The sequence below is a fragment of the Malania oleifera genome, chromosome 2 (assembly GCF_029873635.1).
Source record: "Malania oleifera isolate guangnan ecotype guangnan chromosome 2, ASM2987363v1, whole genome shotgun sequence".
NCBI lineage: Eukaryota > Viridiplantae > Streptophyta > Magnoliopsida > Santalales > Ximeniaceae > Malania > Malania oleifera.
In genome coordinates this window covers 144,078,243-144,097,651 of record NC_080418.1, presented here as the reverse complement: position 1 = coordinate 144,097,651, position 19,409 = coordinate 144,078,243, and the positions used below count along the sequence as shown (strand labels likewise).

At 34.7% G+C, this 19,409-nt stretch overlaps 1 protein-coding gene across 1 annotated transcript; it reads right to left on the bottom strand.

Annotated features, from left to right (window-relative positions):
- Positions 1-8,884: 8,884 nt before the first annotated feature.
- LOC131147921 (1-acyl-sn-glycerol-3-phosphate acyltransferase 2-like) lies at positions 8,885-14,646 on the bottom strand. The gene is made up of 11 exons (XM_058097577.1): positions 14,515-14,646; positions 13,668-13,790; positions 13,257-13,296; positions 13,060-13,133; positions 12,852-12,911; positions 11,857-11,934; positions 11,602-11,760; positions 10,658-10,783; positions 9,992-10,084; positions 9,464-9,550; positions 8,885-9,360 (listed from the first exon to the last, which is right to left on the bottom strand). Exons 1-11 carry the CDS (start codon positions 14,593-14,595, stop codon positions 9,139-9,141), a joined length of 1,143 nt encoding a protein of 380 aa, XP_057953560.1. The 5' UTR covers positions 14,596-14,646; the 3' UTR covers positions 8,885-9,138.
- Between the last annotated feature and the right edge of the window lie 4,763 nt (positions 14,647-19,409).

The window sequence follows — 19,409 nt, the reverse complement described above, 5'->3', positions numbered from 1 at the left end:
GATGGACTACTAAATACCACATACTATCTGAGTAATGTGATTGTACTATGAACTGAATATAGTTACGGTACCGTACTCTACTGACTGAATCTGGTCCATCAGGGTCTGATACTATATACATATGTAACTGATATATCTATATTACTGTTTTACCATGATTTTATAATAACTAAAACATTGTAAAACTGATATGCTAATCTAAATAACTGGCTGAACATTTAATGTCTGTATATCTGATTATCTGACTAAAATCATGGTATTCTGAATATGCTGAAAATATATGTTTCTATACATATACTATAAATCATGGTATCATGAAAAATAAATAAATCATGGTATTCTGAATATTCTGTAAAATTTCTATCTGTACGTATACTGAAAATCATCATTTTATAAAACATATATTTATTCCATGATATTTTCTGCCTAATACACTGTAAAACATGGTATTTGTAAACTATATAAATACTGTACTAGTTTGCTATAAACTCATGCCACATAATTTAAATAAATAAATTCATTTGTTCTAAAATCTGTATTTTCTGCTATACATATATATTATAATCTGAATAATAATAATCTGGTAAAACATATAATTTATGCTGACTATCATACTAAAATTCCTAGCATAGCATATTTCCCTTACCTGACTATTTGTGCACTAACTATTATTTGTAATCTCACGTGTGCGGCATTCATAATTACAACATATTGAGATAACACACGTATATTTTCCAAATCAAACAACTGAATTAACCTAAATAATTATCATATTCATACTCCCCAAATCCACACGTGCACAAATCCTAAACTATAATCCATATATCATTTTACCTGGGTTCTTGAAATACCACCCACTAGGGTCCTCAACCCTTGTCCACAGAGTCTCAAAACACCCTATTCCTGAATATATAATATCTTAATTTTACTTCACAAAACCCCCAGTATTTTCGCATATAATGCAAAATCTAACTTCAAATGAACTGGATAATACCGAAAATGCTCAAATAATCCACTCACCTTGGTTTTGGAATGATTCTCAAGTTGGCCTAACCAACGGATTACTCCAGCAGATTTGAAGAGAATCTTCCCAAGAGTGACGTAGCGGCTTCGGATCCTCAATCCGGCGAAGAACGGGGTCGAATCAAGGAGAGAAGATGAAAGGGACGAAAACCTAGAGAGAGAAAAAGCCACATACAAATTTCTTGCGTTGAAGTCCGATTTTAGCATACTTATACACATGCCTTCGTCGACAAGGTCAAAAAGGGAGTTCGTTGACGAACTCATGACCTTTGTCGATGAATTTCAGGCCCTAAAATAGCCCTCTCGGTAACTCCTCGTCAACAAGACACGTGTCCCCGTCGACAATCCCAACAGGCCACTTCGTCGACGAACTCGAGGACCTACTGTGACCCTCTTACATTTCCATTTTTCCCCCATTTTATTATTTAAATACCATAATTCTTCGAGTATTTACATTCTCCTCTCCTTAAAAAAATTTCGTCCTCAAAATTTACTATTTGAGCGATTCACCATCCTTTAAAGAAAATAGGCTATTTATTTTATTACTTACCCTCACTTATAGCAAAGGAATATCGTGGTTACATAAGCAGTTTTGGGAGAGATTACAATTATACCATAAAAGAAAATTCTCCCAAAACAAAAAACACTACCAATCCTGTATATTCTAAATTACAATTACATCGTACAAACCAAATTAAAACTGCCAATATTTAAACTTACATATTCCTACTATACTCCAATAAATAGGTGCGGGTATTTCTGACTGATTTTCTCTTCAAGCTCCCAAGAAACTTCTTCTGCCGCGTGATTCCTCCACAGCACTTTTACTAGTGGTATCTTCTTACTACGCAATTCTTGTTCTTTTCTATCTAATATTTGCACTAGAGCTTCCTCATATGCTAGAGAATCACTGAATTCCAATTCTGAATAACTAATGACATAAGAAGGATCTGGGACGTATTTCCTTAACATAGAAACATGAAATACAACATGTATTTTAAATAGAGCTGGTAGTGAAGCTAGCCGATAGGCAACTAACCTAATCTTCTCAAGTATCTCAAATGGACCAATAAACCTAGGGTTCAACTTACACTTTTTCTCAAACCTCATAATTCCCTTTAGTGGTGCTATTTTTAAAAACACATGGTCACCTACTTCAAATTTCAATTCCTGGCGGCGAGTATCTACGTAACTTTTCTATCGACTCTGTGCCGCATTGATTCTATCTCAAATAAGTCGGACTTTATCGTATGCCTGCTGCACTATTTCTGACCCCAAATGTAACGACCTGCTTAACTTATCACATAATAAACATAAACAATAATTAATAATAACCTCAACCCGAACCTGTGGGTAGCGGGGATAATCTGACATAAACAGCAGAAACTTAAGTAGCAGTAAAAATAATTACATCCATCAAACCATTAATTACATAATACCAGAGTCTACTACATTACCAAAATACAGTATTTGTATATAATCTCCAAAACATCAAAATAGACCTAGGATCTTACAACAAAAATCTCCTAATCCTAGATCAAGGCTTACCCTTCTAGCAGGGAAGCTCAACTCACTAAATGGTGGTCACGACCCGCCTGTCTCTCAGGATCTCCTGAAAAATTAATTAAGTTCGGGGGTGAGACACATCTCAGTAAGAGAAAATAAACTAAATGCAGTTGTGTGGCAACATGAATATATAATGCAGTTATATATATACAATATATTTCATATATCTGTAAACATTCGTCATAACATACTGAATCATCATGTACTTTCATATTTTCTAACAACTCATATCATTCATAAATCGTCTGTTATATCTGATAATACTGAAAACATACCCAGGATGAATAGCTAGCTTATGTCATGTATTACCCCCCATGATGGGTTGTGTAGCCCGAAGGCGAGACCCGATAATGGCTGGCCGACCACTGCTGAGTCAAAAATGTTCGTAAGTACTATGGGCCCGCCACACCCTGGTCCGGACTACCAGGTTGATGTCCACACTCTACTAAAAGTCACATCAACTATCCATCTCTCACCCCCTCGTGGGATGGTTAGCACCAATTTGATAATAGATATCTGATCTATAAACTACAGTATCGAGCTCCTTAAACTGAACTAAACTAACATCCAGGTTCTGATAACATATAATATATGATATTATAGCATTTTTCATAATTTCATAAATACGGCCTCGTGCCGAAATCATTTCATAAATATGGCCTCGTGCCGAACATTTCATAAATACGACCTCATGCCGAACATTTCATAAATACGGCCTCGCGCCAAACATTTCATACATATCATTCTGAAAATAAATCAATTATCATGTATTTCAAAATCATCATATACTGCATTATTACGTAATTCCTGAAAAAATGCTCATTCGTAAAATTGTCGTAACATAATACATTTCATGAACAATAATATTCATGCCACACAATGCTGAATTAAATCATATGTTTCATTCTAAAATCATAATTTCCGCATAACAGCAGCATTTTCCCAAATATACATTTATTCCATAATATTCAAATATGATACATGTTTTTCTGAAAATCAATTTGCTTATAAATAATAATAATAATTTATGTGGAAAATAACTGTTTTAGTTTATTCTTTTACCTGACTACTGAGAAAGCCCCTAAAAATCTTGGTCTAACACCCATAGGGTTTCCTAATCAATGCCCTAAAAACGAAAACTCTTAGAATTAAACATCGGTATTTTCACGTGTATATTATTTCTTATAATTATAGTAAGACCAAATTTGGCTTAAAAAGTCTTACCTCAACTTAGGGACGATTTCTAACTTACTTTCACCAACAATCCGCTCCGACAGATTTGGAGAGAACTTCCCCAGGAGCGTCGTGCTTACTTCAGATCATCGAACCAGTGGAAATCCGGCCCGAAATCAAAGAGAGAAGAGAGAGAAACCGTAGGGAGAGAGAGTGTGAGATATTTCTTTATTTTTATGTTTAAATCCGAATTTCTACTATATATAGGACTGGATTCATCGACGAGATACGTCACCTCATCGACGAGTCTTGTGGAAAATTCGTCGACGAATTTCAGACTTCTCGAAATCCTCTCTCGGTATTTTCTCGTCGATGAAACTTGGCATCGTCGATGAGGCCTTGATAATTTTCCTCGGTTATTCCTTCCTCTTTATTTAAATTACATTATTATTATTTGGGTCGTCACACCAAAACTCGCATTTCTCCTAACTCGTCCCAATATAAAGGAGAACGACACCTCCTACCATAAAGTGTCTCATACGGTGTCATGCCTTTGCTAGCCTGATAGCTGTTATTGTAAGAAAATTCAACCAACAGCAAATAATAGATCCAGCTACCCCCAAAATCTAATACACACACTCGCAGCATATCTTCAAGTACCTAGATCGTCCTCTCTGTCTGACCATCTATCTGAGGATGGAAGGCGGTGCTGAATGTTAACTGAGACCTCAAAGCCTCTTGCAAGCTCTTCCAAAATCGTGATATAAAACGTGGGTCACAGTCCGAGACTATAGATACTAGCACTTCATGGGATCGAACAATCTCCTGAATGTAGATTTTTGCTAATCTGTTTATGTGGTAGCTAAATTTAATAGGTAAAAAGTATGTTGTTTTCATCAGTCGATCAACAACTACCCAGATGACATTCTGACCATGCAGTGCCGGCGGTAGCCCAGTAACAAAATCCATGGATATGTGATCCCACTTCCACTTAGGGATGTAAAGTGGCTGTAACTACCCCGCTGGCCTCTGGTGCTCAGTTTTAACCTGTTGGCACATCAAGCATTGCTGCACAAATTTTGCAATCTCTTTTTTTATGCCACTCCACCAGAAATACTCTCGCAGATTCTTATACATTTTAGTACTGTCAGGATGAATCGTGTATAAAGATATGTGAGCCTTCTCTAGAATCGTTCTCCTAATATCATCATTCGCAGGCACACACAATCTGGTGTGAAACCTCAGAGCCTTGTCGTCAGAAATGTTGAATTCCTCTCCTTGACCATCCTGTACTCTGGATATTACCTCTGCTAATTCTGAGTCATCCCCTTGAGCGGCTTTAATTTTTTCATATAGCGTAGGCTGCATAACCAGGCTGGCAATAAATGCCTAAAGGTCATCCTCCACTAACTCCATATCGAGCGTTTCCAAGTCCATCTGGATTGGGTGCTGAATTACTGCTACTAACTGTGTTGTACCCTCTAATTTATGGCTTAGTGCATCAGCCACCACATTTTCTTTACCTGGGTGGTAGCTAATGGTGCAATCGTAATCCTTGATAAGTTATAACCATCTCCTTTACCGCATATTCAACTTTTTTTGCGTGAAGAAGTACTTTAAACTTTTGTGATCATATAATATCTCGCATCTCTCACCGTATAAGTAATGCCTCCAAATTTTTAGTGCATGTACCACTACAGCCAACTCCAGATTATGGGTAGAGTAGTTCTTTTCATATTCTTTTAACTGTTGGGAAGCATAAGCTACAACCCTACCATGCTGCATCAACACACAACCAAGCTCTTTTAAAGAAGCGTCACTGTAAATTACATAGCCATCACCTCCAAATGGAATCATCAGTATTTGTGTAGTGACAAACCGCTGTTTTAATTCTTGGAAGCTTTGTTCGCATTCATCATTCCATGCAAATCTGACATTCTTCCTGGTCAGTCACGTTAAAGGCCCTGATAGTCCTAAAAATCCCTCTGCAAACCGACGGTAATATCCCCACCCAAATTAGAACGAAAACACTTAACTACAATAGAGTGTTGAGTACAAACAAATGATCGGAAGACAGTATATATAGGGATGAAATCAAATCGACGTTTCATTAAATAGACCCAATACCGAGTATAGTCATCAATAAAAGAAACATAGTATCTAGACCCCCCTTTTGTGTCAACAAGGGCAAGACCCCACACATCAGAGTGAATTAAATTAAAAGGTGCAACAGACTTAGATATGCTATGATTAAAAGGTAATGTAGAAAACTTTGCCAATTTGCAACCACTATAATTAGAAATATCATGTATCTGTAAGTCACCCAAAACTCCACTAGATACCAAGAATTTTAGACGAGAGGCCGACACATGACCAAGTCTAGAATGCCACAAATAAAAAATAGAAGATGAGGAATCCAATCAAAATGAGGAGAGATCTACTCCCAAGCCGCCACATGATCAGGAACTCGTAGCTCATCCAAAACATATATGTCACCCTCTCTACGGCTTATCCCAATCAGCTTCCTAAAATTGAGGATCTTGCACATGACAAGAAGTAAAGGAAAAATGAATAGAATAACCATTATCGCACAGTTGACCAATAGAGACAATACTCATGATTAGTTTAGGAATGTAATAAACTTCTGAAAGTGAGAAATTATGAGTATGAATGGAACCAACACCCTTTAAAGCCATAGGAGTGTCATCAGCAGTTAGCAAAAAATTTGAAGAAAATGATGAGTGTATAGACGCAAATGAAGAGAAGCAAGGGGACATATGATGAGATGCACTAGAATCTAAAACCCATAAAGAAGTGGATATACCTGAGGGAGTAGATGATGACAAACTTACTACAAATGGAGTGGACATGGCATATGGTTGTGAAGTAAGAAACTGCTGGAACTGTTCTGCAAGGGCATTCATGCAAGGATCAAATGGGGAATCATTCCATGAGTTATCCGATGAAGGGGCAACAACTGTTGTATACGGCTAGTGCCATCCTGGTCGTCACTGCTAGGGCATTGGACTCCCTGAACGCTACGATGACTTTCCTCCATTTCGCCACAGTTGTGAAGTTGACACTGAGCCTTCCAATGTCCCTTCTCCTTATATAAGTTGCACTTATTGTTGGGGCGAGGCGAAGATCAATTTTAACTGAAGGAAGGTGGTTTAGGAGGAACAACCAAAACAGACACAGATGGGGGATATGTTCCTTTTCCAGCTTGAGATTTGAGACGAGTCTCCTATACCAACAACTTACTGACCACCGAATCAACTGAAGGCAGTAGAGTGCGATGTAAAATTGATCCACGAATGCCCTCAAAATTATCACATAGCTATCAGATTTTGGACCAATTGTTGCTCTTCCCTACAGGCAATATATGGAGCAAACTTCTGTAATTTTATAGATTATATGAGAGCCAATTGATCCCAAAGATTAATAATAACTTAATAAAATTCCTGAACACTCCTATCCTTTTGTTCAAGTGCTCGAATATCCATCTCCAATTGATACTGAACAACAAAGTTAGACCGAACATACAATCTTGCCAAATGGTTTCAAACCTTCTTAGCAGTTTCATATTTCGCCAATTGAATCCCAATGCGACTATCAACAAAATTGTTGGTCTAAGTAATAACTTTAGAGGTATGAGTATCCCATGCATCCAATAAGTCATCATATTTATCAACCCCCTCCATAGGTTTACGAGCCAAATTAAGAAACAAATTAATCTGAGAATGGCAAGAGTTAAACCAAACCTACCAATACCGAGCCAAGCGAGAATCCAACAAATCGCGAATCATACTTGAACTAAAAGCATACCACGTCCAGATTTGCCAATAGCCAAAATTTGCCAAAAAAAAAATTGAATATATGATCTCAATGTCATATACACCCAAACGCATCAACAAACCACTCCCCAAAACTAGCCATCGCTCAAATTGGCATTTTTCTAGAAGATTTTTTTTTTTTTTTCCTGGAAGATGTTTTCTCAAAATTCAACGCAATCCGATTCACTGTTTCAAATCAAGCACCACAATTGCTCCACAAATAAACAACTTCATGAATTTCAAACAAAACATCCTTCATTAAGCGCCCAATTAGAGATGGATGGCTCACGTGTGCATACACCCTCCAATGTCCAGGCGCAAATTCAAATTATAGGATTTCCATCTACAAATCTTTAAGTTTTGCAACAATAGTCATGATGGATGAGATGCGAAATTCCATAGAGCAAAGCTCTGATTCCATGATAGAATCAAAGAGGAGCAAAAGATTGGGAAAAGAAAAGACTTTCATTGAATCATTAGAGTTCTACAAGAGATAAAGATGACTTATATAGCCTGCAAGAATAAATGGAAGAAAGACTATTCTACCATAATATAATGCAAATAATTATTATTACTAACAACACAAACAGTCCTTTATATCATCTTTAATTTATCACATATTGCATGTGAAATTTTTAGTGGGAAATAATATTAATTAACATGAACTTATGGGATGGCTTGTGATCAGAGGTTTTGACTATTGAAAAATATTATCCAATTTATGACATAATTTTAATTTTATAACAAAACAATGAGAGAGAAGGGTGGCCAATATAAAAGTATTTTTATATCAATAAAATTTAAAAGAATAAATATGACTTTAGTCAAATATAGTAGCATACTCAGGGCAAATCCATAAAAGTATATTTTTGCATTACAAAAAAAAAAAACATATGCTTCAAAAATTCAAATCTCGAACTTCACGTTCCCAAACGTAAACCCGGGGATCCTAAAAGCTGAGGAGATAATTGGCTAATTTCTATATTTAAAACACTTCTATATTATTTAGAGCTTAGCATGGTAGAATGCAACTGAGTTTCCTTGGGCTGCAATTGGGGAGCATGGATTTTGGTTTATGGACTTGGACTTGAATAAATTTCAATTCATATATTACATTTTATCCAAATTTACGCAAATCTAAATTTAAACCTCTTCCAGACATAAGATTAGACCATTTCCATAGGCAAAACACCTTATTAATATCATTACCATGACAGCCCAGCCAAAGTTCTGTTCACAAAAAGCCATTTCTCTCATGAAAAGAAACCAACTTAACTAAAGAGCAATTAATGAATAAACGAAAAAAATATTGTTCTTTTTCTTTTTCAACAGATCAAAAGACAATCCTAGTGACACGTTCTAAGGTATATCCTATGTCCCTGTATTGCATTTCCCACCCCATAAACAGTTTGTTCTATCCTTTTGGCGAGGCATTCACGAGTTTCCAAACAAGCAGCATATATTTTCCAGACCACAGACAAGGCCTCAGTGGCATTTGGAGAATTGCAGTCATTGGTCATGATTTCTTTTTGTTCATCCTCCATCATTTTGGGAGAAGGCTTTCCTTCATTGAGTCTGATGTGGATGTTCTGGCAGGGGTAGAATGCTCAGACTGGGAAAATAAAATAAAGATGTGCATTGTGATCGTCACGAGGGCCAAGAATGCTCCCGAAGATGCAAGGCCTTTCCACGATGACAAAAGCGAAGACCATTGGAGGAATTTGACAATGCCAAAGATAAGCAGGCATGACCAAGACAGAAAAATCTGTTTTGAAACCAATATGTATACACATATTAGACTAGGAAACAGGAAATAAAGGGAGCATGAGATTGTCTTCCAAATTAGAGGGTGCGTAAGGTTATCTTACAAGCAAGGACTTCTTTGGTCTGCTAATGTCCTGACATTTTTGGTGGACGAATGTATCCTTGACACGGTGCTCGTCCAATAAAGCATCCTGGCAGGTGGAAAATTGTCCACACATCAAGAAACGTGCACAAGAAGAAAATTGACTGAGATTCCATTTTATTTGATAAAACATAAAAAAGAAGACTAAGCCTTTGAACATTTGCACGGGAATGTCATTAATACAGGTAAGAACCAGAAAGAGGCACACCAACTAGCCAATTTTTGCAAATATGTTTGAACAAAGCACTGGTTCTCTTTGGCTGAAAACTTGGGAACATTGGAAATTTTCTTTCAAATATATGGTCTACTTCAAGACCAAAACACAGACTAGATGTGATTAATGAAAAATCACACAACTTTATATTTTCACAATTCTCTTGATGTCTCAATTTTACATATCCAGATTAATATGGAAAGCAACTAAATTTGTACATTAAACGTCGAGGGGTTCATGCGCAAATCATAGTTTTACAACATCATTCAATAATACCTTGGCAACAAAAACATCTTTACACCACTGTGCAATGCCAACATCAGTTTCTGGCAATTCTTGCATTAAAACTCGTTCGATGTGCACATGTACCTGCAAGAATGGGGTGTGTTAGCCCTTCCTATGAATTCGAAACTTCACAGATAGGTTTAATGATGATCCAACCGAATTGTCCAGCTCAGTGTGCCTATCAAATTCAGAAAAGAGCTACTTAGATGCCTTCATATTTGGCCTTATAATTATTCATTGCAGTCCAAGGTGAGCATACTGTAGTTGAATCTTTAACAATTTGCTACTCATCATGCAAAATATTTGCATGCAACTATTCAAGAAGAAGAAGAAGAGGAAGAATATGAAGAAGAAGAAGAAGAAGAAGAAGAAGAAGAAGAAGAACTGATCTATCAAAATAATATCTAAGAAACTCACAAAAAGCATAGACTTTAAAAGAAAAACAAAGGCTGGCAATAACAACGAGCTGAACTGAAGAAAAGGGGTAATCTAAAGAGAATCATGAAAGGATGGTTCACAAGTGGCATAAAGTAAATTGTTTCTGATAAATGTTCAATGAATACCCCCAATAGAAACTTTAAACCTCATTGACTTCAAAATGTATGCAAGTAAGTTTACAAATAGGGTCATTAGAAACTTGTCAAAATTTTGGATTACCACAGAGGGTTTCCCCTTCAATATTCGCAGCATTGTTGGTGAAGGCTCATCTTTAGGAACTGCCACTGTAGTATTGTATATTGCAGGAACAAATGACCGAAGATTATTTACAGCTGAAACAAGACCCTGAGTGCAACAAATAACCATGTTAAATGGTGAATGCTGAAGTCTAAATATGTAAAGCATCTCCTCCTTCTCCAACCCCACCCATCTCTCTCTCTCTCTCTCTCTCTCTCACACACACACACACACACGCACGCACACAAATTGTGCCCAGTAATTTCAAAATTCACAAGTAAACAGGAAACGAACATGATTTGTTTCACAGTGATAAGATAGGTGACAGACCTGTAAGCTTAAGGCTCAGTCAAATATAATTGGTTTCAATTTGAAAAATTCACAGAATTTTTTATTTTTGGTTTTTGAATTTTCAAATAATTTCAGGATGAAATTGTGTTGTAGTAAGTAGGAGACCTGTGTCTGAAGTATGGATGAAATATATATGGAGTTATTTTGGAAATGGTTGGGAATTCCCACAAAACCACCAAGGAACATTCCCCGCCCTCACCCCTCCACAAACCACCACCACCACAAAAAAAAAAAAAAAATCCCATGGGTGTTCTCTAGCTATCCCCATAATGATTTGTAAATAATCCTTGGAAGTTTCCTTTATTATTTGTTAAGAGTTTAAGTTTCTATCTTCCATAGGCAATGCCTAACATTCATATGCACTTTATGGAATTTCTGTCGTTTCTTGTTCGTTTTTTTTTTTCCTGCTTCAAGACTCACATTTCCTTGATGTTCATTTTTTGCCTCTTTCCCATGTCATTTCTTGTTTTCATTCCTTATCTGGTAAGTATCCCACAGCGATGCGCTGACTGGAAAAAATGCTGCCCTGGGGGGTGGGGGAGGGGAGGGAATTTGGTAGGGAAGTCTCTTCAAACCTTGGTACGGGGAATTAAAGTATTCCTGGGGACGGGTAGCCCAGCTGAAACAGCATACTCTTGAGCTGCTTGAAGCTTTGCTTGTGTAAAGCGAGTTCCCTCTGGAAAAATAGCCAGCCAGAAAGGCATAGAGAAATCCTCCAGTTGTTGGAAACCAGACTGCAGTGCAAACTCCAGTAAGATATAAATGTAAAAATACAAAGACAATCCATGCCAAAAGCATGTAGGGACAAATGCATATATGAATAAGAATACCTTCAAACTACTTTCATCCTTAGCCCAGCTTCTTTCCAGAAAGATGTAATCAGAAAACCACATAGCCCAACCTATGACCTGCACGGATTGACTCATCACTCAATGAATGATTCATACCCTGTTTAAAGAAGAATAGCTAAATGACAAAATATGAACTAATTGACCCTCTGACAAGAATAAAGTGGACATTGTCTTAAACAGTTAGGTTGTGGGCCAACAATGTATATCAATATTTTAACACTCTCCCACATGTGCCGCCCGACAGCATGTGTAGAGGTAAACAATCGTTAAATAACTCCCATTATGGGGAATACAATAAATTTTAAACACTACACAATAAATGCATACAGCAAGACTAGAAGTCAGGACCCCTTGGTAACCAGCTTTGATAACATGTTAGATTACTATTTTACCTAAAAGTTTAAGCTGTTAGGTTGTGAGGCAACAACGTATATCAGGCTTAACAGTGTCATTTCATGGAAGAAAATGAAACTTCAGTTCAGACTATTCAGTCATCTAACCAAATATTCTACTAAGAAAATTATCACGAATCAGTAAAGAACATCAAGAGGTCAGTTATCTGCACTCAAGACACAGAAGCAAGTAAATTAAATAAAAATGCATAAATATTATTAATACCTTGTTAAATTATTAAGAACTGCATCTTGGATAGTTAAAGCAAATTTTAAAATTTACTGTTACATCAATATGTAACTCTGAGACTCGCTTAAATCATAAATTATATCCATGGAAATGTGAACTAAGCCACCATTCTGGAAAACTACAATGGTTTCATGTTTTTATTTTTCAATTTATCAGCTTGTGTGCTAAGATCTTAAATGGCGTGACTTCAAATGAAACTTAATTGCACATCCTTAAAAGAAATTGATAAAGTTTGAGATTAATCTCATCCATGTCAACATCAATTGAGGTCTGTTGGTGATCAGCCAGAAGAAGAAGACGGAAACAGGACTAAGGGTCGACTAGAAGCTTACTGGGAGAAATTTTATAGATTTCTTCATGAGAGCCACTGCGCTGCCAAGGCAACCTGACCGCTGCAATCAATAACATAATATTTGATGAGGGGTAAAGCTAACAAAAGCCAAGAATATTTTGAAAATCATACATTTGATTGGGGCAAGTACCCAATGTACACTCTCAAATTTAACAAACTAGTTATATGCACAGCACTACTAATTTTACCTCAGCTAAGACCCATCCAACGAGCCAATCAATGTCGCTCCTGTGATTGCAAATGACAATTGCATGCTCTTTACCTGCATATTTCCAGTAAGACAGCTTATAATGCAATTTTTCACTACTAGCAGATGGTTGCAGGGTGCCTGCTCATTATGATAAGAGAGCTCAGGTGCTCAACCAAGGAGAAATTGTTTCCTTACCCATTATTTGAAAAGTTTCGGAGTCGGTGTACAACTGAACCTGAAACAACATTGATAGGGAATGCTTAGGATGATACTGGGTCAATTTTCCACTTTAAAAAGAGCATCCTTAAAATTATGTCACTTTGTTCATCTTTCAAAAATTAGAAGTTACTTGATTATCATAGAGTAAGTGTTCATAGAGTACACCAAAAACTTCTAATCTACAAAAAAAGACCTCACATTATGAATAATTTCAACCAACTGACAAGTTGGGGGAAAAACAAATAACAATTAATACGTCATTCTTTTGCTTTATTTTCCTTTATTTATTTATTTTTTTTTTGTGAAAAGCAGCAGAAAATTTTACATTATCATATACAAAGATAAGCCGAAACATAAATACATAAATGATTATATGGATAAACAGACCTTAACACCTGCCCACCAGTCAAAGAGCCACATGAACTCCGAACATAACAATTCCATGAGTAGCTTGTTAATCCGTCTATATACTCTCTTAGACAAAGGATAAACAAGGATGAAGAAAATTGCCTGAAAGTACAAATGCAAGAAAATAAGAAGAAAAATAGTAAAAGACAGTATAAATATTTATACTTTTCTTTTTTTTCTTCTTGGTTTGGAGGAGGCTGTATAAAATGTATAAAAAATTTTTTCTTCAGAGAATGCAAACTATAGGGAATGGCACATGAAAAATAAGTTGAATAGAAAAAAAAGGGCAATAATCACAATAACAAGCAAGGACGCATAATACATACATAATTATACTTTAATAATAAATATCCTGAAATACATTACCACGAGAAATTTAAAATACATTACCATGAGCATCTTGAAGAAGACTTCTTTTAGCAAAATAAATTTGCAATTTATCAGATAAATTTTTAGACATGGGGTTTTTTTTTTTTTTTTAAGGAGATGAGGGGTTCAGGAACCTTAAACCAGAGCAAGAGGTTCCTACAACCCTTATTGAGATGCCCCATGAAGACTGGATTGCCATATTGCATCTTACATACGACTATAAGTTGAATTTCATCATTATAAACGACTTGTCAGGAAAAAGAACAATCAATAGTGAACATTGTTCAATGTGGAGAATGTAATTTTCAACAATGTAGGTTTTAAAAAAGTATTTTTTCGAGAGAGCATGAGATTACATTTAGCAACAATTCTAAAACATTAGCTCATGAAGAGAACCAAAAGACGAGAAGCATAAACCAAGACAAAAAGACAAAGCCATAACTTCGTGGGAGAATACCTGAAGGAGGTTGACAATTAGGCCTGTAAGAATGAAGAGGACGCCCAGAGGAACAGCAATCAAAGCTGCAGATATCTCCATGATGGCACAAACCACATGCAGACCCAGAAACGTAGCACACCTATGGAAAGAGAATCGAGAGAGAGAGAGAGAGAGAGAGAGAGAGAGAGAGAATGAGAGGGGATGATATTTGTAGAGGAGAGAGAGAGAGAGAGAGAGAAGCTATGGGTTAATTTGGGAATGGGCATTTGGTATATAGCGGTTGGGGGAAGCTGTCAGTGCCAGGGCCGTTTGTGTTGGTTAAAGCATTGCTCCGCCTTTTAAGAACCGCTGAATCCCATTTCAGGAAACGACTATTTTTTATGTTTGGGCTTTAGCCACCTTAGAAATAAATACTAAACGGTTAGTCAAATTTAGAACTCACCTATATATATATATATATATAAATCATCTTATATATATGTATATATACGTAAATATATATATATTTACGAAAATCATCTGATGTGTATATATATATATGTACGTAAATAATCTAATATATATGTATATATACATAAATAATCTGATATATATACGTAAATCATCTGATGTATATGTATATTTACGTAAATAAATCTGATATATATATATATATATATATATATATCGAATGGAATGTAATTCAATTGTATTCCTCCAAACCTTCATTACGAATGGAATGTAATGTCCTTTGGTTTAAAAAATGCTCAATCAGAATTTCAGAACAATATACTATATTATCTGATTTATGATTTATTGAATGATTTCTCAATTGTTCTATATTGCGTGTCTTCTTATACCTTCTGAATTAAATGATAAGGGGAAATTGTTATTAGAGCCAGATTTATTTATCATCTTTTAAAATTTTTTCTAAAAATTGCATGTTTTGATTTTTCTAAACGTTAGTCAGCTAATGAAAATCCGATGGTCAGCCCGCCAAGCCAGGAGAGCATATAGAGTGGTCCCGGTGGTGGTCCCAATTAGGAAAACGTAACCTACAATAATAGGAAAAATTTAAGAAAGATAATGGATAAGCTAGAACCGAAAAGTTTTTGAAAGAAGGTAAAATAGAGCAAGGCGAATCTTCAAGTAAAAAATCAGATAAAAAAGAAATACAAATATCTTTAGAAAAAATAGAGAAAAGATTAGCAAACTAGAATGGAAAGGATTTACCAAAATAAGATCGAAAAGAAATTTGGAAGATGTCTAGAGCAGAAGCTCAAGTTATTAAGCAAAAGGGTGCCTTAGAAATAAATGAAAAATACTTAGTCAAAATTATTAACAAATCAGTATCATTGGTTACAAATGAAGCTAGACAACAGAAGATATTATTAAGTTTAGAAGACTTAGAAGCCTTTAGATCCAAGTATGATAGAATCCATATTGGGATGGTCGAGATTGAATTATTTCCATTAACTAGGGCAGGTCTTAACCAACCAGTCTGTGTCTCTAAGTAAGACACACCAGACATCATGAGTTTAATGATTCCTTATTACGAATGTTAGAATCAAATATTGCAGAAGGGCCAATTTATTTTGAATGTTATCCAAACATTAGGACAAATCTTCATGATGAATCAATATACAAAATATTAACATTAGATGTCCAAACAAAGAATTATAATATGGATTCAAGATCTTCAAATTTAGAAATGATTTATAGAGTTTACTATAAAGTAACAACCTCAACGGTTTTCCCAAATGCAATTAAATAAAGTCCAAAAGGTGAAACACTATTATTAGAAGCTAATAATGAAAGAACCTTGTTGGTATCTCAGCCAAAGAAACTTCTTTGGCATGAGATTCAAACTGGGGGAGAATGAGAGTTTAATAATCTTAATGAAAACACAGATGAAAAAATTTGAAGTATTAAAAAGACAATTGCTACATGTATTAGTCAAGATCAATCTAGAAATGTCAAAATAAATTTTCAATCACCTTTATTAATAAAAAGTAGAAGTATAGGACAATCTTCAAAATCAAGTACACCAGAAGATTTAGGAAGAAAAAGTATTTCAAGTGTTTATACAAGGCCAAATAATTACTATAGAGTAAAAGGAGTTGATTTTGAACCAGAAGTTTCTCAAGGTTATTACGAAGAAATTAATTCACCAACTATGTCTCAAATCTTAGATGAAGAACAAAGAGAAGCCTTAAGTGAAGAAGGTCAAAGAAAAAAATCTATTAACAATAACTGAAAAGTTTGAACCACAAATGGATATTTTACGAGCGGATCATAAACATAAGTTAAATAAGAAGAATAGAGATAATTTCTTTGAAACTTATAGTGAAGAAGAAAGAGATAAAATAAAAGAAGGATGACTAGAAGAAATGCAAAAAACAAAGAAAAATATTTTATTCTTTACTTATGTTAAAAAGCAACAAAAGGTTAACATTATTCATAATAATAAGTGGAAATTATTAGACAATAATTATGTAACTTCAGTTCATCCACCTAAAGATTCATTCAAAATTCAATATAAAGGGTCAGAAATTATTGCATCACCCTACAAAGAAACTAAGAACACTGGTACTGAATTCGATCAACTAGTTAGTCAAAACAATTATACAAATCAAATGTTACAATCTCTTGCAAGTTAGAATACAAGAATGGAAACCCTTATAGAAGAAAGACTAGAAAAGAAAGGTACTTATGAAAAGGGAGAGTCAAGTAAAGTTATCAAACAACCATCATTAGTTAAACCTTTTTCAATACCAAACTTAGATTTTAAATTTGATTCCAAAGAAGAAAGAATTATGGAAAGAATAGAAGAAATGTTTAAAAAATGTAATTTGAATGTTCTTAGTAAAGAAGAAGCTATTCAAGATTTGGAAAGCAACTTTAAGGAAGAAAATTATGAAGTAAACAAAATAGGAAATCATTGGAAGAATAAAAGTCAAAGAACTTATTATAAAAAGCCAACTTTTCCAAGTTTGTTATTTGAAGATGATCCTTTGAAAGAAGAAAGAAGTTTTAGTGGAGAATCTCTTTACGAATGGAATTTAGATGGATTTATAGAGTATCAAGTTGTAAGAATTGTTCAACAAATGACCTTGACAGCAGCAACTTATAAATATAGTGACAAAAAACTCCATAAACTACCATTGTAGATTTGTTAGTTCAAGGATTTAATGGATCACTAAGATCATGGTGAGATAATTATCTTACTCAATATGAAAAAGCAGAATTTATACAGCAACAAAAATTATAGAAGATAATGGACAACAAGTCCAAACGAGTGATGCTGTTTCAGCATTACTATGGACAATATTAAAAGCTTTCGTAGGAGAACCGAATGAAGTAATTGAAAAAAATAGTGTTATACTTGTTAATCTTACTTGTCCAAAATTATCGAACTTTTCGTGGTATAAAGATATCTTTTTAGCAAAAGTTTTAAGTAGACCAGATGGAAGAAGTGAGTTTTGGATAGAAAAATTTATAGGAGGATTACCAAAATTGTTTTCTTAGAGAGTTCAAGAAAGAATTAAAGACACATTAGGAACAGATTACGAAAGAATCACTTATGGTCAAATTACGAGTGTTATTAACCATGAAGGTCTTAGATTATGCAATGAATTAAAAATACAATCTCAGATGAAAAATGAATTCAAAAGAAACAAAGGAGAATTAGGAGATTTTTGTGCTCAATACGGGTAAGAGAAAATCCAAGCCCCTTTAAAAGGACATAAGCATCATAAAAAAAATATTACAGAAAATCAGCTAAAAGAAACTATAAGAATTATGACAAAGAATACTACAGAAAAAAGAAAAAGAATTATTCAAAACCTACGAAACACTATAAAGGAAAACAAAAGTTAATAGATAAAAGAGATGTTACCTCTTTTAAATGTGGAAAGAAAGGACATTATTCAAAAGACTGTAGGGTCAAGAAAGAAATAAACGATCAGTGAACCAATGATACTGACTTGTTAACAATGATACTGAAATCTTGCTGAAATCTTCCCAGAAGTTATTCAAAAGGATTTTGAATTATTTCAAAAGAATTTTAAGTTCCCATCCGGTTATTCAAAAGATTCTTCAAGTCTTTTGTTTTTCTGCTCGATATTCATGATTATGTGGATTTCTTGCTGGGACTATATTATAGTTCCTCCAGAAGAAAGTTCGTATATTTACTTCAGAACCTTGCGAAGAATTTTCAAAGTCAGATGGTGGGACAAATTCACCGTGCGAGAAGGAAAAGTAAGGGCCTGTTTAGCTCAGTCTCTTACTCCTGAAGCTCCATTATCAAAAGACAAGAAGAAGAAGATTTACGAAGACGATAATACTATGTCTACAGTATCATCAAGGAAGTCAAAATCCTCTGTGAAAGAAAAATTACTCAAGATGATTGCTTAATTGGAATCAGACAATTCTGATTCATCAAAGGATCAAGCATCGCCCAAGGAATATTTACGTATATATACATATATATATATATGTATATATACCGAATTATTTACATATGGATGTATATATACGTAAATATATATATACGTAAATAATTCGATATATATATATATATATATATATATATGCACATGTAAATAATCTGATACAATCTGATATATATTTATATATATATATACGTAAATAATCTGATATAATCTTATATATATTTATATATATACAAAAATCATCCGACATATATATATATATATATATATATTGTAACGACCCGACCCTTTACACGGACCCAGGTGGCTACCGAACATACGGAATACCTGTATCTGATAAACATGCACGAACAACCCACCCTAAATAAGGACAAACGGGTGTAACACATACATAACTGGGATATAAATGTTGCGGAAAAATATAAACATCCATCGAGATTTTCTATTAGACATATACCAGAATTTACTAACTGTAATGTC